We start from the raw sequence: 25,925 nt of genomic DNA, 5'->3' as shown, positions 1-25,925 counted from the left end.
CAAATATATAAAAGTAGTATAAGGGTTTTGTTATAGCAATAGACCAATCTTTTGAACAAAATAATGTGTGTATTTTTTGGAATTTAGGTAATGGTAAATGTAGCATCTCAAGTTAGTAAAAAAATGAATAAGTTAAAACCTCATTTCTACATCAAAATGAGTACTTATATGTGTGGAAGACTTGTATAAACCATAATATTAGAAGAAAATACAGATGTATGTTTGTATATTTTAGAAGGACAAGAGGGTTGTCAAACCATAATGGGGAAAACAAAAACAAGCAGAAAAAAGTCTATAAATTTGACCACATAAAAACTGAGTTTTTCAGACCACATGAAAAGCAAGGTTGAAAGCAAATGCTCTTAAACTTTGAATGAATAATTGCCTAGTTCAAATTTCTTAGTGATTTCCTATATCCTGCTCACTAAAAAAGTTTCATGAGTGCTAAAATCATAGTTGTTGTATTCATCTCTATAACCTCATCCCCTAGACCAGTGACAGTGAATCTTTTAGAGATTTCAGGGATAACGAACATCCCACAGCACGTGTGCCACAGATTTGTCACCACAGACCTAGATCCTTTCCCTAGCTCACAGTTGAGAGTCAAAATACGTTTGCTGAGTGAATGAATGAATGAAATTCCTTCATTTTAAAAGACTAGATCAGTGATCCTTTACCCTCTGCCATTCCTGGGTGGGACAATATATCAGTCCCCTACAACAAGGGGGCTTGAAATCTGAGCTTTCTTCAGGGCCTCTGACTAAACTTTGTCTCATCAAAGCAGTCTGAGTGACATGAGAGCCTCCCATCCCAACATGCAATTCCCATGTCATTGTTGGGAAACTTCTCACGCCACTATAACTGTACTGTTCTACACTGTTCTTCCTGATTATCAACAGCGAATATCCTTTGGTGAAACAAAGGCAAGCAATTGTTTTTGCTAAACGCAGTGGGGAGTCAGTTTTACCGGGATCAGCTGCTCTCAAAAACCCCAAGGATAAACCAGTTCCCTCAGACCCGTCCTTTCCAAGGACTCAAGCACTCTCCAAGGTGTGAGTGTTGTCTCTGGAGCTCCCAGTCTCCATTCTGGGCAGTACCTTTCATTTGGTAGAATACTTTGCTTCTCTGAAGAACTATAATGTATCTAGCAGATCAAAAACAACTTATTTTTGTTTTTGTTTTTGGTTTTTTGCCAAGGGGAAACCAAAAGGGTTTTTCTTCATTTTATTAAAATCTGAAATAGATGATAGATAATAAGATCTAAACAAATTCGGGGGGGGGTTCCAGGTCTGATTTAGCTTTTCAGTACATCAGCTCTCTGCCCCTACACCAATATCCCTCATGTTTTATACTGCCTTCATAAAAACGCACTTGGAGATATTCTTTCCCTATGTTCTGGAAGTGTGGAAATGGTAAAGAAAAAGCATCACCAACTCTATTTGGTGACATGTGCTAAGAAAGAAATGGGTGGAACATATCCTCAGTGCCTCCTGGATTCATAAAATAAAAGTATTCCTCGAGTTGCGATGGTTAGAAATGAGTTTCTAAAGGCATTTGCCTTCAGCTAAGTTTTGAAGAAAGGATAGGATGGAGATGACAGGGAAAAATACTATTCCTCCATTAATTTAACCAATACTTACTAAGCACCTGTCAAGTGCCAAGCACTGTACAATGTTCTGGGGAGACTGTAGTGAAAAAAGACGAGAATCTTCTAGGAAACTCATATTCTAAGGGAGGGAAATATGCCTGCAAGGGTAGAGTGGCACACAAGTGACACAGGGAAAGCAATAAATAAACAGGGTACATTCAGGTAGTGATGAAGATGAAACAGGGTAGCAGAGGGACCTCCTTTCAACCTGGAGGTGTCTGTCAGGCAGGAACCAGCCATGAAAAGATCAAGGACAGAGCATGCCGGGCAGAGGAAAGGGCCATGCCCAAGTCCTGGGGGCTAAACGGTGCTTAGCGAGAAAGGGAAGCAAATCGTCCCAGTGGCTAAAACCCAGGGCACCAGAGTAGGGCAGGTGAGAGCAGTGGGAAGCCTTTGGAAAAGGACATGATGTGCTCTACATGTTTAGAAGTTCATTCTGCCTGTTTACTGGAAAGGCACTAGGATGGGACAAGAACAGAAGGGAACTCAATGTGAACATTACTGCTGTTGTCTAGGGACAATTGGGGTTTTGACTCCCTACACTGGGCTAAGCAAAAGGATAACCATTTGACCTGAGTTATCTCATTTAATTTTCAAAACAGCCCTAGCAGGTGGACATCAGTATTAATCCAAGTTTACAGATAAGACCAAGTGATTACACAGGTTAACTAGTTTGCCAGAGTCCCAAACTTTGCAAGGGTTACATGAGGAAGCCAACCCAGGCCTGGCTTGATTCCTGAGCATGCTCTCACCACCATCCCATCAGGGCTACCTGCTGCGTGCTCCTCTGCTATGCTAGGAGTGCCAGCCAACTGCAGGACTGCCTTGCTTCTACTGATTCTCTGGGCTTTGGACAAGCTAACTGCTAAGAAAAGCAGATGGAGGGAAGAATCTGTTTAGTTTCCAACTGAAGCTCCTGCTGGTGTCCCATCTGCTCTATATAGCACCCCTCCCCAACACACACACACACACACACACACACACACACACACACACACACAACCCTAGGTAGAAATAGGTGGTTTGTAGATTCTAAGCGCTGACAAAAGCATCACTTGTGTTACAATACCCTGCCCCCTTTCCATGCAGAAATAGCAGATGGCCCCTGCTCCCAGGATACGCCTTGTGTGGCTTGTCCAAACACCTTAATGAACAGGGAGAGATGATCCCTGTAGCAGCCAACTTTCTCTAGGACTCCAAAATCACATCTGTGCTTTCCAAACCCAAAGGAAATTAATCAACAAGATAAATCCATAGTGTCAGATAAAACTGTTTTCAGGATGTTTTACACACAGAGAGCAACTCTCAAATGGCTTTTAAAATAAATCTCCTGCTTTTAAAAATAATCACTTTGCTCTAAATGTCTGAAACACTTGTTTATGACACCCAAGCCTGCAAAGAGTATATCTGGGGGCATCTACTTCCTGTGAGGGAGCCTCAGCTTCATACTAGATTCCACCTGATTCTACCTGTATCTTTTGTGGCTGGGAAGGGCGGATGTAGTTCCGCTCACAAGAGTAGAAGCTGCCCACACCCTTTGGAAGGATTAGAGGAAACCCTTCTTGATTGCTCTCAAAAAGTAAGACCCTGGCTCACTCTAGTTCTCTGCCTTCCCTTCCAGGGACAGTTGCAGGATGGTAACCTGCCTTGCTGCCTTGGATTTACACAGATAAGGATCAGTCAAGATTATAAGGATCAATCCATTGGGGAATATGCACACAAGTCCAAGTTGTATCCACAGAGCCCACTAATAAATACACGTATGTCTTTGGGGCTTCTCTAAATTGTGAGCAGGGGAGTCACAGCGAAGACCTTCCTTTGCTTACTCCTTTCCTCTTCTTACACTGCTCCATCTGCCTACCAACCAATCCTATGTAAAGACACTTCTTGTTTCCATCCAACAGGCTCCCTTCCCACAGCCCTGATAGCTCTGATCCTCCCCTATTCCTTTCCACTCTTTCACCTGGCGTGCTACCCAAGGTTGCCCAGAGGGCTTGGACAACAGGCAAGACCAAAAGTGGTTGTCACAGTAGCTCTAGCTGTTTAAGAATCTAAGTGCAATAGTGAAGCGGCCAGGAGTGAAGATAGCTCAAATGATTACTCTTTGGATTTAAATATACTTTCCCTGTAATAGGCTGATGTTCTTGAGAAATTGGAGCAGAAATGGTAATACAAGGGGTTGATTAAGAGGTAAGAACCCAAGTACTCCTCTCATTTGCCAGGGAGAGTTTTTTCTTGAAAATTTGTTGAAATCAGAATAGGTTCTAAAGTCTAATGTTGGGATCTGGAGCCACAACTAGTTTAGAGTTAGATGAGTAAAGATTACATTTTCCAAGAAATATTTCTAGACGTCAGTTGACTAGTGCATTCACTTGTGTGCACATTTACTTAATGGTGTTCTTGGTGGAGGAACATGCAACGGTGTGCAGAAACGAACTTGTACAAATGTGTGCAAATCTCTTCCCACTTTGTAATTAGTGACATCATGTTAGTAGCTTAAAACTGAACACAGTGGGAGTATTTACACCATGGAAACTAGCAAACATTGCACATCAGAGCTGGTTGCTTTCTTTCTCCCACCAAGAGCTTATAATTAAACATTTAGAGATAAGGTCATAGTCCAGTGAGAGATTCAAGAAAATGAGCTACAGCAGTGCAAGGTGTTAAGTGTGGAGATGAACGTATGCTTGAATACTATGGAGGCCTCAATGACTCCGGGTTCAAAAAAGAATATGCAAATGAATTCAAGCAACGAGCACCAGGACTCCTTTGGAAATGTCAGAGGCTGGCCAGACTCAGGAGACAGGTGAAGAACATGACAGAGACTGAGAGAAGTGCCCTTCGTGAACTCCACTGTCAGCTGTGGGTACATTTATTTCAACCATATAGAAATTATGTGTTGTATATCAATCTCTACTCAGCTCTAAACTCCTCTAGAAAGCAGAACTTGCTTTTTATTGTACATATTCTCAGTATCTACAACAGGATCTAGAACGTGGTAGTTATTCAATTAATATTGAATTTCTTGCATGAATACCTAAAGCTCTGAATGAATAAATGTGACTGTGAATGGTGAAAAGTGTATCTAGAGACACCGGTAGACATCAGCTTTTAAACAGAGAGGTAATACGATCAGCGCCGTAATTTTAAACAGTCATACAGCTGGGAGATTGGACTGAAGCTGGGAAGCTCAGAGCAAAGACTAGTCAAGAACACTGCCAACACTGGCCTCCCTTCATTACGTCACTCAGCATATCGTGGACCACAACTGTGGGCCAGGTACAGTGCCAGGAACAAGGAATACAAAGACAAAGAGAATTAGTAGTTAAGGGCCTTGCTCTACAGCCAGGCCTGAGCTCAAAAGCTTGCTGAAACACGTCTCAGCTGTGCAACCTTGGGCAAATTACCTTGTCTGTCATGCTTCAGTTTCCTTTATCTATAAAGTGAGGCTAATAAGAGCAAAATGAGGCTGATAGAGTTGTGAGAATTAAATGAGATAACACAACATGTTTAGCAGAGCTCAGTAAATGTCACCTTGTGTCATTACTAGCAGCTTCTGTGCTTAAACTTATAGAACAATGTGAAAAACTGACATAAAGACATATATCATTATAACATGCTATGACAGTGGAGATAAACATATGCGGCAACTAAATGACTCAACAAAAGCAAAAGGGTGCCAGAAAAACTTCTAGGACAGAGGTTAATGAGGCTACAACAGTCAGAAGAAGCAGATCCTGGGGTGTCAAATGTCATGAGACCCTGACCTGGTACGCTGGAGAAATGGCCAGGCAAGTGGAAGGGTGTGCGGTATTGTGCAGGAGACAGCTTGCACAGATGTGTGCATTATCTTGTCCCAGTTTTGTATACAGTGACATTATGTTGGTTGTATAAAACTACCTATAGTGGGGGTATTAAAGCATGGAAACTGGCAAATACTACAAATAAGGGCTATTGTTTTTCCCTGCCAAGAGCTTGTAATTAAACATTTACATCTTTCCATGTGAGTAGTAGTTGGAAGAATAAACCATTGGATTTTATGACCGGTTAAAAGAAATGGAGGCGATTTCCCCCAGTCCCTGTCTTGATAATTATGCTTGTGCCTTGAGATATGAAATGAGATTTGGGCAAGGAGCATGGAGTTCATCCACCATGTGGAGTTCATCCACTCAAGGCCATGTCATATCAATCCCATTTTACGCACTCTTTGAGATATAAGTGAGCACCAGGGCATTGTACCCAAGAGAAACTCCACCTAATGACCTGGAATCCCAGGAATCTCCCTGCATGGTTAGTCTTACATTGATCGAGGAAGAATTTAGCCAGTTCTTCCCAGCAGAGGCCACGTGACCCATCACTGGAAGCAGTGACTAAATTGAAAGACTCTCTTTGGACTTTAACATGGTATAAATCACTTGGAACTTATGTGGCTGATAACAAAGATAAAATGAAAAATACCCTTATTCGCTTAGAGTAAATACTTCAAGCACATTGCGTAACAAATGGTGGCTCCCACATGGGTTTTTTGTAACTGTCAAAGATGCAAAACTCTAGAGGAACCTCTCAAAACTTTGGCTGCTGAGCTCTGAGAGCAGTAGAAGACACCAAGAGCCTTTGTATCCCCACCAAGAACGAGCCAGGCCGTTGTACTTCCTTTCCTTTCCTGTTCAGCTACCTGATAGCAGGTTAGGGACTCTCAAGGTGCATGTGTATTTTGATTTCAACTAGATACATACTCAACAAAATTGCTCATTCATTCATTCATTCAACTTCCAATGAATATTTACTTTTTTTTTGGGGGGGGAGTGTTTTTTTTTTTGTTTTTTTTTTTTTTTTTTTCTGGTACCAGGAATCAAACTCACGACCTTGCACTTGCCAGGCAGGCACTGTGCCACTGAGCTAAATCCCCAGCCCCTAATGAATATTTAATAAGTGCCATGTGCCAGCACTGAGGATAGAATAGTAAGCAACATTTATCTTACCTCCAAGAGAGCAGGGGAGCAGAGACAAGTTAGCAGTACCAGTGTACCAGCAGAGGGGAAAAGTCTTACTCATGGAAGCATTTAGGAGGAGATTTTTTTATCACTTCCCCTCCTTGCATAAGGGATTGAACCTAGGCCCTTCACACTAAGTTACATCCCCAATCCTTTTAATTTAGTTTTAATTTTGAGACAGGTTCTCTCTAAATTGCTAAGTTTTCCAAGATAGTCTCAAACTTGCAATCCTCCTGCCTCAGCTTCCTAGAGTGCTGTAATTACAGACATATACCACCATACTCACCTAGGAGGGGCTTATAATACAATGGCGGGGACTAGGAAAGGTCAAAGATGGATTATAGGAGCTGTAGAGAAGATACAGAAAGATAAAGGGAATTACATTAATATTACACAGAATTAGGATAATTTGCACCTAAGAGAACAACTGTTTCTCGGAATGCTAACCTGGAGAAAATCTTAAAATTTAGTATAAAATAACTCTGTTCTCACCCATCTCCATAATATAATTTGGAAAAATGTAGACAAAACAAACTGTCCAAGCACTGAGGCAGCTAGAAGGAGGTGCACAGGCATAATATAGCATGAAAATGTCAGAAGCTAATCTGGAATAACTGGATTGATGACTGTCTCTGACAAGAAGAAAATTAATAGGTTAGGGTATACAAATTTGCACTGACTTTTCTAATGATGCAAATATACAGAAACTTGGCTTGTAGATGAATAAATGATAAAGGCATAGGTCTTTTAGATTTATAATCATAAGGAAGTATTAGAAAGACAAAGAAACTAACATGGTACAGAAATGTGACATATAGAATTACTGAGTATAGAAATAGGATGGATGGTAGGGTCCCCACTCCTCCATGCAGAGGTCAAACCTTGATGACATGAGACCCATGCTTAACAAGAATGCTGGCAAACAGAGTATTCAGAGGAGAAGGCAAGCCATTTGAGAGACGGACAATGCAAAAGAAGAATAATTAGCAAGTTTGGAGAACACAATCAAGGTCACATTTCCTCCTTGAAATTAGTAATTTGAAAAATATGTTAACCAAGATTCTCTGACCTTTCAGAGAGCCTGGGAATCCATTTTTCGAGCAGTTTTAAATCCTTACAGCTAAGCCGTCTTCTTACACCCAGCCTTAGAACATGTACCAGCACTGTGCTAAGAATTTTACCAATCTTGGGGCTGGGGATTTAGCTCAGCGGCAAAAGCGCCTGCCTGGCAAGCGCAAGGTCGTGAGTTTGGTTCCCGGTACCAGAGAAAAACCAAAAAAAAAAAAAGAATTTTACCAATCTTATGTGTGAATCAGATAACTACTCTATCAAATATTATCACACCCATTTTTCAGAGCAAACAGTCCTAGTAAGCAAGAGTACTGACCAAGTTGTGGGCAACATGGTTGTCATTTCAGGGGCTCAGGTGTTTTCTACCACAACATCTATGTTCCTAAACAATCTTACTTTCTGTAGATTCACACAAAATATTAGAAGGATATGAAGTTGGAGAATATCACTAAAGGTTCATAAAAGCAATAATCTTTTTAATAGAAATTTAAATAACATGTGAAATTATTACCGATATTGTTAAGTACCTCGGGAAAATGAAGGCATTTACCTTTTATAGAAAGAGGCTGGCTGAAAAGAAGAATTGCAGCTGATGTATTATGAAGGTGAAGGAAGAGCGGGCAGAGAATTGAGATTATGATAACCGGTTTAAGTCAATTACAATTTATCTGATGGAGCTGGATCAGAGGTATCCTTCCTGGGTTCAAGGACACTGCTCTAACTGAACAGGTGAGGCTTTTGTTAGCAGGAAAGAAGGTGGGTGTGTCTGCCAAACATAACTTTGAAATGCTATGAACCCAATTTCCTTCAGCATTAATGTTATTAAAATTCCATCTAAATGTCTCTGTTTTTGCTTTTTCACAAATTCAGGCATCACTCAAGATAAATAATAAATGATTGGCGATTGGCTCCATATATTTGTAGAGCTTCCCTTATGGTTTTTGCACAACTTCTTGATGAACAATCTAAAAATTTCAAATGGGATTCAAGGAAGAAGGGAAAATGATATGTCTGTTATATCATGTAACCTCTATTTTGATGAAGCTATCTCAGTAGCTTCATTGGTAGATCAGCAAGGTCACATTTCCTCCTTGAAATTAGTGTTTGAGAAATAAGTTAACCAAGATCCTCTGACCTTTCAGTAGAGCCTGGGAATCCATTTTTTGAGCAGTTTTAAAACCTTACAGCTAAGCCTCTTTCTTACACCCAGCCTTAGAACATGATAATTAAGCAATCATGCTCCATTTATAATCTCTTTAATAACAAACATTAATGTTAATATATACCAGAATAAATGAAATATCAGAAGAGAAATACAACATAAGCAGCTGCATTTAACCAATACTAGCTTTAACCATTGTCTTAGTTATTTTTCTCATTGCTGAGATAAAATACCCAACACCCAAATTAAAGGAGGAAATGCTTATTGTAGCTCACAGGTTTTAGAGGTTTCAGTTGCTAGTTGGTTGACTCTGAGGCAGGGAGGCATGGTAGAGGGGCATCACAGAGGAGAAACAGTTCATGGCAGGCAGAAGGCAGGAAGCAGCAAAGTAGCAAAGCAGCAAGCAATGACAACAGCCCTCTTTCTGTCCTTTCTATTCTATCCAGGCTACACACACTTAGGGCAGGTAGCACTCAATCCAGGGTGGGCCTTCACATTATCCATACTGAGCACTATGCCAAACCAATCAGTTGACTAATTTCATAACACACAACCTTCATCCCAGCATCACACACTTTAGATCCAGCCACCTCTGAGAAGCCCCATTTATGACCACATGAGGACTTGGGGGCACATCTAGATCCATGCCAAATCAACCATGAAGATAAATTTGGGAAACAGAAGCTGACAAAATTGTTTTAGGTGGTATAGGAACACATCAAATGATGTCATTGATTTTATATTCAAAGCTTTGGAAAAGTATTACTATTCTGGTTTGGACTATTAAAAAAACCTAATATATTAATAGCTGGTGACATTAAAGGCTACTGGTGCCCAAAGCAGTCTGCTACTGGAGCTGGTATCTGATGATGTTTGCAGCAGACCATGGTGGAGAGCAATAGAGAATTGCCAGGTGCCACTATCTCCACTGATGGAAGCATTCCTGAGGCCCGCTGGTAGCTGCTTGTTTGGAACAGCAAGGAGGGTTGCTAACACTAAAACAGCTAATAGTAGCTGGCATTCAAAACCTCAAACTATTAACACCAAAAGAGGTGACAGCTGTGGGTATTCAAACCCTAGAGCCATGAACATTTCAAGAACTACACTTTGCCAATTTGTGATTTCTATATGAATTGAGCAAGAACTTTCGGTCAGTTGATAATATCTTTATAACCTGCAGGAGGACTACCACCTATAGAGGGCCCTGAGGAAGACAGCAAACAATAGTGACATTTGTTAGCAGGTTCAAGAAAGATTCCATGTCAGATTTCCAACCTACATGTGGCTAAGAATCCACATTAGATGGTGACAAAAGCAAGGGACTAAGGGAAGGCTGAAAAGACAGACACTTACTTCTTCTATTGGGAGGATGTGGGGTTAGACAATCGGTGGCCAGTTTGTGAGAGACTGTGATGGCTGAGGGCCAAGCAGAAGAGAAGGGATGTAAGGGGAGGAGGTTTTCCAAAGACTGACCATGTTTCATTCAATGTTTTTCTGACAGCCACCCTAGAATATGGAAGTCATGAGCTAGCGCATGTCATTTTCCTTTGAAAAGAACGAGTGCAATGCAGATGGAAAGTGCTGGATTTGGAATAAGACAAAGGTTTTGCCTCAACCCTGGAATTTATCAACGTGACTTTAGCTATATCTCCACTTTTTAAGGCTCATTTTTTTAAATCTGCAAAATGCTTTCTTCTCAGAATATGCAAGAGGCCAATGATAATGGAAATATAGATTTGTGAAATATCAAACTCTATGGACAAGTGTAATACAAATGGAAAAGTGAGAAAGAAACTTTGAAGATGGCTAGTAATGAACGGGCAAAATAAGAAAATGTAAAACTCAGTGGATACATATGGGTTTTTGTTTTTTCCAATATTTCCATTAAAAAGCCAGCAAGGGGAGGACAAGTCATGAACACTCTTTCACAGACTTGACCTTCTCACCACCATGTAAGGCTGTCTCAGATTTTACACAGATGCGTACCTCCTCTCCAGGGAGGGAAAGAAAATTTTTGTCTTTGTCCTGACCTCATAGTTAGAAGAAATAGTAGTTCAAATGCTTCTTAAGGCACCACGCTTGAAATATATGAATAACACATTCCCTCTTTTCATGAGCTGGAATCGGCATGCTCACACTCACAGATGGATCTTACTCTTCTATTTTCCTAAACAAAGATATTTCCAAATGACACTTTACACTCAGAAAAGCCTTGACTAGCTATAACTTCAGGGAACTATAATAGATTTTAATAGACTTTAAGTAGTCGTTCTACCCTTCCTGCACGTAGAACATTTTATCTGGGTTATCAGTAGATTTGTTTCAAAGCAACAAGCTCCCTTAATTCCCCAAGGGAAAGAACAAGATCATTGTCTCCACTTTTTTGCATCTATAGAATCCTACTACATATGTGAAATACATATGGGGATAAAGGGCACTAAAATTTCCAACAAGATATTCTAATCTTCTTTGGTACTGTTTAAAAACATGAATAGAGAACTAGTCATGTAAGTTAAAAAAACTTTTTCATGTAAGTTGTACTGGACACACCCATGTTAATAGCAGCACAATTTATAATAGCCATATCTGGGAAACATCATATATGTCTATCAACAGGTGAATGGATAAGGAAAAGGTGGTATTTATACACAGTGGAATATTACACTGCCATAAAGAAAGATACACTTGAGGCATTCATAGTTAAATGGATGCAACTTGAGGGCATAATGTTAAGTGAAATAAGTTGGATGCACAATCTCAAATATTACATGGTTTCTCTTAGGTGAGAAACATCTTATGGACAAATAAAGAGCAATAGAACAGAAATAAATAGGAAGTAGGGAGAAGTTCAAATACTTCCACAAATTACCCATTTGATTGTTTCAAAAATATTTTAATATATGTGCTATTTTGTTTCATTTGTACTACTAGTTTATCTAACTTCATTGAAAAGAAAGTTTTGTGTTACCTATATGTTGTATTCTTTGTGAGAATAGTTTTGGTCTGTGTCTTGTAGTCCAAGTAACTATGTTGAGGATAATGATATACAGTATATTAACTATTGCTATTTTTATTATTCTCTTATGAAATTTTGTTTTATTTTTTCCATGTACTGGAATTCCTTATTAAATGTTAAATAGTGATATATTCTTTTAATTGTTTTTGGACCACCAGATCTTTATCTACTGATTATCTATGGATAAAAATAACAGAATTAAAAGGTTTGATCCCATTTAAAGTATTAGGGAATTTAATTAAGTTATGAGCCTTCAAAGCAAGCTTCCCCAAACCCTGCCCACGCACAATCAAATGACCCACTTGCAATCAGTGGATACCAAGGTCAGCAGCTAGCATTTTCCCATATGAATTTAACTCCATCTTAGCCTTTCCCTCAAGACTATTACAGATAAAAGAACTGGTTCTTTGACAGAACATTATAGAACACATGTAAAATGAAAAACAATCTCCTCTGAAAAGAATTCTCAATCTCTCAGCTTCAGAACTTCTCATAGATTTACTGTAGAATTAGTACAAAATGCTTTAGATTAACAGAGCAAACATAACAATGTATTCTTTCAGCTTTGATTCTATCCCCACATGAGGAATGCCAAGTAAGTCTTAGGAATATGGTACTGAGTTTCACTGTTCTGTCTTTTCTGAAAAATGTTGATTTCAAGACAAACATGGGAAAGTCAAACCTTTTGCAATAAGGAACTACTCAGTACTTTGTCCTTTGTTGCTTGGCAACTAAGGGCTATAAATGGATTTTATGATGATAAAGGCTCTGGAATTAATGTGAGCATGGAAAAGTCGTAACAACTCCCTGGAGACAAGACTACTTCTTTGAAAAAGAAATGTATGGATCTCTGTATGTCACTTGCTCACTCTTGTTTTAAAATAAAGAAAATAATTTGTTTTTTCCACACTTGCAAATACAATAATAAAAATCAATAACTATCACTTATTTCATCATTTCAACATTTCATCATTACTCTGCACAACCATAAGAGGGAAGTATTATTATTCCTGATGGAAAAAAAACCCTGAAAGTCTAAAAAGTTAAGTAATCAGCATAAGGCCACACAAATGAGAAGCAAAAGACCAGGATCCAAAGCCAGCTTTGTGTGAATAAAGGTTTATGAAATTAACCAACACACTGTGGCATGTTTCTTGGCCCCCAGTATTTAAAGCTACTGGTAGCCTTAACACTGTGGGAGTGACATCAATTCCAATGATCAAGTCACATGTTGTTCTCCTTTGAACAAAGTACTCACTATTGCTATCAATGATATTTATTTTTTATATTGCTAATACTGGAGTATCAAATATGGAGTTTTGGCCTTGCTGAACTTTTTGTCCTGAATCTGAGTGACAAGATTAAAAGTTAGTATTTTCTAATACACTTCTATGCAACCCACCTTGCTAAATTCCTCTCTAGGATTTTGTTATACACCAAGCAGTACTACAGATCAGTAGTGGTTTTTTACATCTTTGCATTCTTATTAGTGGCCTTATCTTTTGAGTTTTTGTAGCTGCTTGCTCTGTAAGCACAAGCCATTGCCTTTTTACCACAAACGTCTCATCTTCTGATGCTGGAGCTGAGCTTTGCCAAAAAAATGCCAGATGGTAGTAAAGTACCAACAGCTCACAGTCCAGAATAATTTTCTATAAAGATTATCAAACAAGATACTTGGTTATTTCAACAGGAGCCGTAAGTTCTATAACTATCTTGTAGCCTATTTAGAAGAAATTATGCACAACAGCTAGGTACACAGAACTTCATGAGTCAGACAGACTTCTGTGTTAATCCAAGCTCTGACACAGAGTAGTGGTGTTATCCTAGACAAGATAGAAACCTTCTCTGTATTTCTTGTTTCTCATCTGTAAAATGATGAGGAACTAGAAATCTTATCTACCTGTTCATCGAGTTGTGCAATGTTGAATTAATACAACTGAAGGTCTTAGTACAACATCTAACACGAGGTCAAGCACTCTCTACATGGTAGTGGTTTTCTTACTCATCGGAGTCTGCTTTGTAAGAGTAAATGTTTTTCATATAGAATACTAATAATACTGCTTCCTTGGGCAGTAATCAAATGTCAGGCATATAGTGAACTACTGCACACACATCATCTTACTTAATCCTCAGTCCTACCCTATGAAGTATAACTCCATCTGATTGATAAGGAAACAGTCTCAGAAGAGCCCACTCATTTGACAAGGCAAAACTTTAAGTATGCAATATAAACAGGATTTGAACCCAGGGCAATCTAGGTACAAGCCTTGCTCTAACTACTATATCACTCATCACCACATATGCAGGCTGGCATCAGCAGCTAAAGATGAATGTGTGTAATTTATAAAAGTTTCCAAATTTCAGAGCTGATGTGGGTGGCCTGTGAAATGTAGCCTTTATAAGAGAAAGATGCTATAATCAGACAGCCTTCAATATCATCCCTACAACCCCAGCTCTATTATCTTAACGTTTCCTAGCACCAGGATCTCTATTTTTATTCATGACTACAGCTTTCACTCCTCTGTGTGATTGCTAATATCTAGTGACTTCCAAGTATTGATCCAGATTCTCAGTTCAGCTCAGCTCAGCTCAGCTCAGGACCCTGAGTTTCAGCCTGAATCTCTTTCCTATGAACTTTAGTTTCCAACCCTTTCCATTCCCAGTTTGCATCTCCGCCATGTTTTCACTGAGCACTACACCTCCTCCATTACCTACCTGCCAATAAAGAATTCCTTTTATGGAGAAATAGAGATACTATAACAGAGGAAAATTGCTACTATAGGTAACAGAGAAATTCCAAGAAGGATATACATAAAATGAGGAACTGTGACTCTCTTACCAGAGTTTATCCCACGACTGATATTAAAACATCTGTAAAGAAGGGTTGGTGGTTGTAGCTTAGAGGTAGATTTCTTGCCTAATATAAACAAGGCCTTAGGTTCAATCTCCAGTACCCTAAAAAATGTTACTTTGGGTGGTATCTAGATGTCCCCCCAAAATGGCACGCAGCCATAGGTGGGACTTTTCAGACGTGGCTGAATCTAGAGTGTGTGATGCTGGAATTAAGGATGTGATGCTTGGATTGATTCATGGTACAATGGTATGATTAAGGGTGCCCTACTCTAGGGGTGAGTGCTTCCCACCCTGGGCAGGTAGCCTGGATAGAATATAAGGGACAGAAAGAGGGCTACTGTTGTTGCTTGCTGCTTTTGCTGTCTTCTGCCTGTCGTGAACTGATTCTCCTCTGTGATGCCCTTCTGCCATGTGCCACCCTGCCTTGGATCCAGCCGATTATGGAGGGAAACATCTACAAACTGTGAGCCAAAATAAACCTTTCCTCCTTTAACATTGCGTATTAGGAATTTTGTCTCAGCAATGAGAAAAAGTAACTAAGACATCTATAAAGAACCATAATAGTGGGAAAGGTGCTAACACAAAGGTATAGACACAGAGCCACATAAGGATGGGGAATTTTGCTTCTAACTTTGCCCATGAAAGCTTGCTAAATGAAGAAACAAGAAAGAACATTCTGAGTAGAAGGCATAGTCAAAGCCTCTGTGCTATAAAAAGATAGAATGTATTCAAGAAATCATGAGAAGATCAGTGGAGCTGATATATAGATAATAATAATAATGCTAAAATAATGGTGGTGATGATAACAAACAGTAGTCCAAGTCATGTGTTGAGGCTCATGTATATTGCATCATTTCACCTTCAATAACTCTGTCAGTACTAGTATTATCCCAATTTTATAGACACAGATCTGAGTTTCAAAGAGATTAAACAGGGCTCCCAGTACCACACCACTGCCAAGGGGTAGAGTCACAGTTAGAACTCTGGTCCTAGAGCATCTCTTCATCACTACACCAAGTTGTCTGTCACAGATGGAATACGGGAGATCCCAGACAGAAGTCTCCTTGGGATGTTACATTAGGACAAGTATTCCAAGCTGAGGTAATGGAGCTTCAGTAGAAAAGTTTAAATAATGGCCTTTGTATGAATCAATGTGGAAGGTGATCCGCCCAGGGTAAGAAATTAGAAGGCTCTTGCAAGAAGTGGATGTGAAACAAAGCGGGTTAGGTTTGCAGATGAAAGATACCATATTCCTGAGGTTTAAGTAATGAGACTTGGTACACAATCATTGAGAGTGTATAGGATGAGTCAGCAAACATTATACCCTTACTTCTAGTTTAAGAGGTGTATGATTTGAATGTGTCCTCTCCAACATTCAGGTTTTACCCCTGCGACAGTCTTCAAAGGTGGCCTTTAAGAGGTGCATAAGCCATGAGTGCAGCTTCCTCTTGAGCAAGGCCCTTGGCCAGCTCACAGCATGAAGAGAACAGCATGAAGACTCTTACCACACAGCAGAAGCCAGGACTTTGCTCTTAGCTACCTAGCCTTCAGAACTGAGAAATAAATTTCGGTTCTTTACAGATTATCCAGTCTTGAGAAGTCTGTTTTAGAAGTACAATACAGACCAAGACAGGAGGTTTGTTGTAGTGGAAAGCATGCGGAAGACAATGAAGACTGGAATCAGGAAGGGGAAAGATAATGAGTTCAAGGATGAATGTGTTGATTTGGGGAAGCTGATGGACACCCAGGTATATGCCTGTGTGCAAGCATTAACTATCTCACAGGTCTGGAACTTTGCAAAAGGGCCTGGGAGATGTTGATCCATGGGAAGATGTGAGGAAGCTTGTGGAGCTCAAAGAAAAGCATTTCAGACACAGGTCTCTGAAGTACACAAGGAAGAGAGTGAATAACCGACTTCAAGACAGTAAGAAGAAATAGGGAGGCAAGATGAGAATAAAGCAAAGATATCATGGAAGCAAAGAGGAGTGAGCTCTTATAGGTTAATAGGTGACAGTGAGAAAGCCTAGATGAACTCCAGGAGCCCAAGAGCTAGAGATTTTTAATGTGATGTAACAATAAGAAGAAATTTCAGAAGAATAAACTGAAGTGGAAGCAAGATTAAAGCAGATTGAAAAGTGAATGGAAAGTGAGGAATGAGAAGAATGAGTATTTCTGAGTTTGGCGATGAAAGGGCAGAGACAAGCGAGTGTTTGGAAGTAGAGGGAGAGTTGTAGGAAATAGTACTAAGTCTCCTTACCGATCCAGTGGTACATTGATTTCACTGTTACACTTCAGGAAGGTATTATTACCTTCCCTTCTCCCTTTATTGACTTTTATACCAATTTTGAAGGTATATTTTTATGTAAATTATTTCCAAGCTCTTTTTATAAGCAAGATAAGCATAAATAACTAGTGTCGTGCAAAGGATCTCCTCCTAACAGACTCATCACCAGCTTCACCCTTGTAAGCATTTCTTCAAAGGCCTCTGGCCTGGGATTTTCAGCAACAGACACTGGGAACAAGAGGAAGCCCAGGGCAAAGATCTAATCACCTTTTCCTGGTAAGGTCAACTTGCTGTGAGAAGTTTCCTATTTCAACGATAAACTGAGAGCAGATTTCCAAGAATTCATTCTTTTTGTTGTTGTTGTTATTGTTGTTGTTAGAATGTTAGGTGTAAGTATTACTTATACTGTCACAACTCAGACTAAAAAAGAGAAAACAGCATCTTTTTATCACTGGCCATAATCAAAATCAAACTATTATATCACCCTTTCCCATAATTTCACATTTTTAATCAAATCTATAAGTTTCAAGGCTCAGATTGTTAAAATGTCTCCTAGTCCAGAATCTCCTACCTGATTCCAAGCATACTCTTCCCTTCATGAGTTGCTCCAGGTTTTGGATCTACCAGGAAGGGACAGGTAATAGAAACAGCCAATAGCCTGGAAAAATTGTAGTGATTCCTAACTTCATCTGGGTTGTAGACTATGCTGAGGATATGATCAAAGCTGTAGAAGTTTTCTTATAATTATGACCATTCGTAAATATATATTTCTACCCAATTCAGAGGGTTCAATCCCCCCTACCAACCCCTAGAACCTTACCCCAGGTTAAGAACTGTGGAAATACATTTTCTAAGCCAAAAATGCAAATTAATGTTAGGCAGCAGCAATAGCACAGTCTACAGACTGATTTTTTAATCTTCTCAATGGGTAATTTGGCTATAGTAACCAGTTTTTTAAAAAAGCATGCACGTCCACAGTTTTTTTTAAAAATTCAATATTCTAAGGAAATTTACCCAAAGTAAATAACTAAAGATTTAGAGATAAATTTCATCACATTTTTATAACAGGCAACCACCAACAGAGTGAAGAGACAATCCACAGTGTAGGAAAAAATGTTTTCCAGCTGTTCCTTGGACAAAGGTTTACTGTCAAGAACATATAAAGAACTAAAAAAAATCAGACCTCCCAAATTTAAAGACTCAGTCCAAAAATGGGCATCTGAGATGAATACACACTTCTGAGATGAAGAAATATAAACAGCAAATAAATATATGAAAAATGTTCAACATGTCTGGTCATTCTGGAAATAACAGGCAAAACTTGAGAACCTGCTCAAATATGAACAAGGAATTGTTAAATTATAAAGCCTCTCAAACAGAAGTTGTTTATAGCTCACAGGGTCTAAAAATGAGAATTCTCCTTATTCTTCACTACTGTTACCAGACAAGTTCTTCTGCCCCTTTCTGCACAAACTTCAGTTCTTTTGAACAGGAAGCCAAAAGATTACACTACCTCCTACCGTGGTATCTACCAACTTTTTGGTAATTATCTCTTTTTTCATTGGATACTTACACATCGGCTTCTTCTCTCCCTTCCTAACATTACTCTTTCCAGAATGGTTGATTGCTTCAGCATCCACCCAGTAATATGCCAGGCTTTCAGAGCCTTAAACTCCTCACCTCCAAGTATTTTTTCTTCACCTCACCTAGCCACCTCCTCTAAGGATCCTTTCCAAGGACTCAGCAAAAGCACGGGCTATGCCTGTGACATCTAGGATCAAGTATTATATTCTCTGACCACTTATCCTTTCTGCTTACTGATACTTACACCGCTACTCTTAACCACTTTTCACATCCACTTATTCCCCACCATTGAGCCTATTCTCACTTTTCACAGCTCCTCACCCTGCGTCTCTCCTTACTTCTACCCTTCTTACCCAGTTAGTTTACCAGCCCATTGCCAGTCACTCAGTCTGAAGAGTTGTTGCTCTCTCCCCTTTTCTCTCTGTGGCACTCATATGCAAAACCTTCAACTTCAGCTAAGCACATAAACCTCACTAAAACTAACTGACCTCAAACCAGGGCACTGACTAGCAATCCTACAGCCTCCCTAGCAGATTTTCTTTCTTACTCCCTGTAGTGAGCTGAAAAGTGCCCCCTGCAAAACATAGGTACACTCAGAACTAGAGTGACCCTCTTTGTAAGGAGAGCCTTTGCAGATGTAATTAAGTTATGGATCTTAAGTCATCCTAGATTTGACTGTCCCCTAAATCCAGTGACAAGTGTCCTTAGATGAAAAGATAAAAACTCACAGAGAATCTGCTGTGAAGATGGAGGCAGAGATGCAAGTGATACATCTACAAGTCAAAGGATACAAAGGACTGCCCGCCACCACCTGATACTAGAAGAGAGGCTTGGACCAGATTCTCTCCTAGCGCCTTCAGGGTTAGTGTTGTCTTTCCAGTATCTTGATTTCAGACTTCTGGCCTTCAGCATGGTAAAGAAAATACTTTTCTGTTCTTTTAAGCTGCCAAAGTTGTAGTTGTTTCTCTCCAAATCCTTAAACAGTCCCCTCCCATACCCCACAGGACATCTCAGACTTTACAGATAAAGCAGAGTAGCCTACCTCAGTCTCTTGCCCTGTCATTTACCAAATAAACTGCATCTCCTCCAGATACTCATCCTCTCCTCTTGTTAAAAGAGTGAAGTGTCCCTGCTTGCCGCTCAGGGGCACACTCTCCAGGTGCTCTGGATGCCATCCCTGACAACCTGCTCAAGATCACCCTCCTGCAATTATCCCCTACCCTCTTCTGCATCTCTTCCTCTAAACTGAGTCATTTCCACCCGCACACCAGGTTGCAGCATCTCCTACCCTAAAAATCAAAGCCAGACCAATTATCAAATAAAACCGCCCTTACTGGGGCTGGGGATTTAGCTCAGCAGCAAAAGTGCCTGCCTGGCAAGCGCAAGGTCATGAGTTCGGTTCCCGATACCGGAGAAAAAACAAAACAAAAAAAACAAACAAACAAAAAAAAAAACACCCTTACTTCTGTACCCCTCCAACTGCTGCCTTTGTTCTCTGCTGTTGCCACAACAAAACTTCTCAGAAGGTTATCAGTTCTGGCCCCTTGCTTCCCACTCTCTCTTCAACCCAAAGACTGGGTTTCTTCCCCACCACGCAGGAACCACTTGTGAAGGTCACACACAACCTTCTAAGTTCTGTGGAGAATTACCTGGCACTTCCAATACATTAAAACAGCTAACCCGACTCTTTTGGAAACACTTTTCTTTCCTAGATTAACCCCATACTCTTCTGGTTTTTCTCCCAATCCACTTCACATTTCTTTCTTACTTGCTCTCACTCGCATCCCTGAACATTTTGGAGGGATCTTTCTGTACTGCTTTCCTGATGACCTCATCTAGTCTCAAAGGCTTTGACACCACTTACACGCTGAGTCCCAGACATAAGCAGCCCAATTCTATCCTTGGGTTTCAAACTCAACTACCTAACAACCTCTTTATCATATCACTTGCTTATCCAAACAATATTTCAAATGCCTCAAATTAATTCTCAGTAACACACACACACACGTACACACACATGTGCGTGCACATTTGTTCCTCTTCCACACCTGGAGACCCTGAGCCACCTTTATAAAGTGTGGACTACAACACATAGGTATCATCCTTATCAGATTCCTTTGTCTTCCTCACCTGTAGTCTTTGTGCCAGTTGTCCTGCCAGTTCTCCTGCTTAAAACTCCGCTACTTTTCCAGGACACTAAGAATAAAAACCCTAAGTCTAATATCCTCTTCTCCCATTGCCATTTATTCTCTTCCAGCCACTTCAACCTCACTTTCCCTTCCACTGAGTCACTCCAGACCCTTCCAAGCTCAGTGACTTTGCGCTAACACCCCCCTTTGCCTGGAATGCTTTCCACTGACTTATGCATAATGTGCTCCTGGTCATTATTCAAGTCCCATCATCAGCGTCATCTCCTCAGATGACTTTCCAGATTGCCGCAGTAAAAGTAATGCACTCTCCCCCGCCGCACATCCTCAGTCTCTTCTGCATCACCATCTTGTTTTATTTTTTATATTTAATTATTTTTTGAAATTATCTTCCTTTATTTAGCTCTTTATTGTTTTCTTCCTTCAGCTAGGAAAAAAACAAAAACAAAAACAAAAAAACACCCCTTACCACTAAATCCCTATCCATCAGGCTCATGCGAGACACTCAGATATTTTTTGATTGACTGAATGAATGAACAAAGGAAGGAATCAATGGTGAACTTGCAGGCTATTACGGTGTGGATGACTCTTAAGCAAGCTACTTAATTTCCCTAGCCTCGTGTTTCTCATGGGAGGATAAAAATTCTGCACAGAGTTACTCTGATAGGAAGCAGAGAAAATGATAATTAACTATGAAAATAATTACTGACCTCTCTATGCTAGTCATTATGCTTCATGACCACATTGTGAGATCATACAATCATCTTCATTTTATTTATTTTATTTTATTTTTTCATCTTCATTTTATAAATAAAGAAGCTAAGGCCTGCGGAAATTTACACATCCCTGGTGTCAGAGGTGAAAAGTGGCAGAGCCAAGTTTCATATCTAGGATGACTGATCCAGAATCCGTGTTCCTATTATTCTATACCCAGAACATAAGAAGTACTCAATAAATAACAGTTGTTACTATTAATCAGGTTGTAGATCAGCAGGTGCCAAGCATTTTCTGTAAACAGCCAGAAGGCAAATACTTTAGGTCCCGCAGGCCTTATAGTCTCTGTTGCAACCACTCAGCTCTGCCACCATAGTGTCTAAGTGCCAGAAACAATATGTAAATGATTAGATGTGTTCGTTAAACTTCATTTGCAAAAACAGACTGCAGGCCAGGGTACAGTTTGAGGATCTCTATTGTAGATCAGCAAGAATAACTAATGACAAGAGATGTTCACTTTATGTTCCATGAAAAAGTCCATTGCTGAAACGTAAAAATATATAGAAGTAATCTCACTTTTGTTTTAAGAAAACCTCACAAGATTAGCACCATATTGAATACCAATTACCACTAAATGTGAGATTACTAGTGATGACGATCTTCTTTTATGGTGCAAATGTCTAGCTTCTAAGACACAATAGAATTTGCCAGAAATCCAGCCCTAACTCCAAAGTGGAAGAGATGACAATATCAGTAATAACAAAGATGGTGGTGACTCATTTGACCCAAACAGTATAGATGTCCAGTGACAGCCCTTTGAATACAAGACTCTGTAGAGGTGTTAGGTGGCATTAGATCATTTGCCATTTGCTCCTCTGTGCAAGCTCAGGTTCTATTGGGACAGAAAGAAGAGGGCAAAATGACAGTGGTTGTCTGAGATAGTGGTGATTCCCGAAAGTGAAAGGAAAAAAGGACTTCAGAGACTGGTCTGACCCAGCGACTGTGTCGCTGCCCACAAAGCCAGTCTGCCCAGGGCCAGCTCAGCCGTGGGCACCTTCTGCCCTTTCCACTGCAATCAGCTGCTCACAGGTTCTGAGTGTTCGCTTAGAGATCCAGAAACATCAGCAAATCGAGCGGGTTTCACATTTTGGAGAAACAATATTCAGAAACCACTGAAGACATATGTCATTTATCTCTGGTAGTAATGAAATATGGGGCTTATTCTAACTGACTCTGTTCTTTTAATTTGCCTTAGTTGCTTCTGTTCTATTCACCGGACCATTCTGCTAGCGCACATTTTCTTTCCTCTGTTTGAATTTGCTGGGTGCCCCAAACCTGTTTAGAATTCAATAACTGTTGATAACAATAGTTTTTTGTGCTTCTCATTCATTCTATAAATATTACTGAATGCTGCCCTCTGCCATACGTTTTCCAAGCTACACTCCTTTCCTAATCGACAGCCCTGCCTCACCATTCTTGAGGACTTCTAGATGAATCCGCTTGAGACTGAGCACTTTAGTCACAGCTTTTCCACTCCAGAGACTTCAGAACTTTTTCCATTTTCCCAAACACTAAGTACGACCATGTGTTCCTATACAGCTAGCTATTTATTTGTTTATCATTTTGGTATCAGGGATTATTTTTTAATTTTAAAGAGAGTTAAAAAATAAATAATAAGAGCTGCTAGATGATTTCTGCCTTCCTACAGCTCCTAGTTCTAAGAATTAACCACACAGCCTTCAGCAAGGAAACTGGAGTTCCAGTCTGCCAGTTTATAAGAAAAACAAACACTATCATGAGCTTTCACGGGCAAGGCCACTTAACTCAGGATGATTGTGCCCATCTCGATGCTCTTTAATACAAAAAAAATGTTTATAAAGAAAAATGCATTCTTCAGATTTTGGTTTCTAAGAATAGCATCCAAGGAAATGAAGAAAAATAGCTTTCAGGTTTGTAATAATTTGCCAAAACTTTTGACTTTCAGGGTTTGATTTTTTTATGTGACTTTATATTTAATTAGAAATAGTGACATGTCAATGCGAACGTGGTGTGCAACAACTGGCCTTCTTTGTTACATATCTAGTTTGTTGTCCTCATTTTACAGAAGATTTGAAAATGTCCAGGGAAAAGAAATTATTAAAATCTAAGGAAAAGGTTTCAAAGCCCTCTCATCTACCATCCAGAGGAGATGGTTTTGGGCTTAGATGCTCAGAGTGTGCTGAATAGCAGAGGAAATTTTAAAAATTGATAATTAGGTCTTCTTCAACTCTGGAACAACATGAAGTAAGCTTTTTGCGTTAACAGAATGAATTGGTGATTTCTGTTTAAAAAAAAAAAAGTGCAGATGCAACTGCAGCTTGAAGTTTGTCACCACTGTTCAAATAACAGGTCCATACGATGCAAAACAGGGCAACAACAACGAAACCAGTTTGCTCAGTGAAAAGCTGGGCAACACTGATCTGGGTACTGTCCCAGGAAAAACTTGATGGGATAGGTTCTAGGACTGAGGGAACATAATAATTTTCTTAGTCTTCTGTTCCTTTTCGTGACTTCTGCCAAAATTCAAACCATGGAAACTATATTGTGTTGACTGGTTCTGACAGTGACCTAGAATCTCACTACTTCTTTGGTAAGATCTGTCTCTCTCTAGTGTTCAGCGTTGTGTGCTGAGTTTGATCAATTCCATTCAACCTCTAAATGTCTATTATTTGTCAGTTACTTCTACACTTGCAAAATGCCAAGAGTACGTCTTCACTTGCTGCCCCCCGGCACATGAGTTCTCCAAGCATGCTCAGTGTTTCTCCAAGCAGAGCCAGGTTTCCCTCTGCATGAACTTCTGAGCATTGTAGCTGATAAGGCACTGAGGCCATAATGATAATGTGACTCCCGATGGCACACCAAAGCAATGTCACGGAGGACAGATCTTCAACAATATCTTCAGCAGAGCCATCGTTAGAATATCAACCCAAAGCAATGTGAGCAGATTTCCTGCCATTCTGGGTTTTTAAAAGGAAATTGTAACCATGTCCATAGTACATGTTGCCCTAAAAATATTCAACTTCAAAAGCCAAACATTGTTCAGCTACACATTCTTAAGGGTTATGAAAAAAAGAAAAAACCAGAAAGATGAGGATAGAGTAGGGAAAGTTGTATTCCTTTGCTATTTTAGGCTTTTTGTATTTATTTATACTAAATAAACATGTTTAAGTAAAATCTTACATTTTTCTTGTGCTATATTCAATAATTTTAGAGATAAGGCAAATCTGAAATTTCTTGAAACATAAGCAATTCAATGGTATAAAATCTAGCACAGGACCCTGACGGGTAATAACAACAAATATCCTGACACCTTTATTCTTTTAACAACCAAGCTACACGATGGAAGTCCTACATTTCTTAAGTCTTTGTCCATACCATTAATTTTTACTACCAATGAAGCAAATAAACCTCTACTTCCTATTTCAGGAGAGTTATCTAAGTATGATAGCGTTTCTATTAAGACAAAGTTTAAGCAAACACCAAAAAGGTGAAATCATGATAGCAAACAGTGACATTTCTCAGAAACAAAAACTTCACACTGGAATCTTGGGCTCTTACCTTCAAAGAACTGCTGCAGGGCCTCATTTTCACCTACCACGTCCATGGTGCTTTGGTGGTGGTAGTATTTCCTCTTAAAACAAAGGTGATCCAACCTCAGGAAGCAAGTGCTGTCCTCTCGTCTCAAAGCCTATGAACGCTCTTGAAAAATCATTTTCTTTTTATTGGAGCAAAGCATATATTCAGCCATTGATTTGTCCCCAGAAAGAGAGTTCAGTTCTCAAATATGATTAAAAAACCAACAGGATATGCACTGTATAGAAAAAAAACTACGAAGAGGGAAGTTGCAGCAAATTCATCTCTCTTAATGCAAGCAACTGTTTCTACTTTGCCTTATGTCTTTGTTTTAAGAACCTTTGTCCTTAGTGACACATGCAATTACATAAATGGGCAATAAATACATAGTCTTATCTGTTATTTGTCCTTTTACACCAATATATTTATATCTCCACCTTTATCAAGCAGATCCATTTAGCCACTACTAAGATAGCTATTTTCTTTAATCTAGAAAAAGGAGCAAATCAATATAATCACTTTTACGAACATAGCAAGTAATTTTAAAAAGGCTTGTGACAATAAAAGGTTAGAATTTGTTCAATATTTGCAAATTTATAGAAAAAAATTTACATTCCTCGATACATACCAACTCTTTCTCCAGTTTATTTTTCTTTAAAAGTATAAACCAAGTACTCAAAGTCTCTCTTACAAACAACAAAGACTGCTTTATTAGTTTAATAACTCTTACAACTGAATATGTGATTCCCTGCTAGTAGATTTTACTCCAAAATATATTTAGATTCAAACAAATGATTTTCACTGCTTAGCTATAATTTATTTAACAGTAGCTAAGAAGAA

The 25,925-nt window shown here is 39.4% G+C and overlaps 1 protein-coding gene across 1 annotated transcript in view; it reads right to left on the bottom strand.

Moving 5' to 3' along the window:
- Window positions 1-25,116, bottom strand: part of Myrfl (myelin regulatory factor-like) — a 111,428-nt gene extending 86,312 nt beyond the window's left edge. Inside the window, exon 1 of the mRNA XM_013519404.1 lies at window positions 25,071-25,116. Coding sequence (XP_013374858.1) covers window positions 25,071-25,116 — 46 coding nt within the window. The remainder of the gene's footprint in view (window positions 1-25,070) is intronic.
- Window positions 25,117-25,925: the final 809 nt, after the last annotated feature.

Source organism: Chinchilla lanigera, unplaced genomic scaffold, assembly GCF_000276665.1.
Source record: "Chinchilla lanigera isolate Chin_1 unplaced genomic scaffold, ChiLan1.0 scaffold00004, whole genome shotgun sequence".
NCBI lineage: Eukaryota > Metazoa > Chordata > Mammalia > Rodentia > Chinchillidae > Chinchilla > Chinchilla lanigera.
The sequence above is the reverse complement of the archived record's forward strand: the minus strand, read 5'-3'. Positions and strand labels throughout refer to the sequence as shown.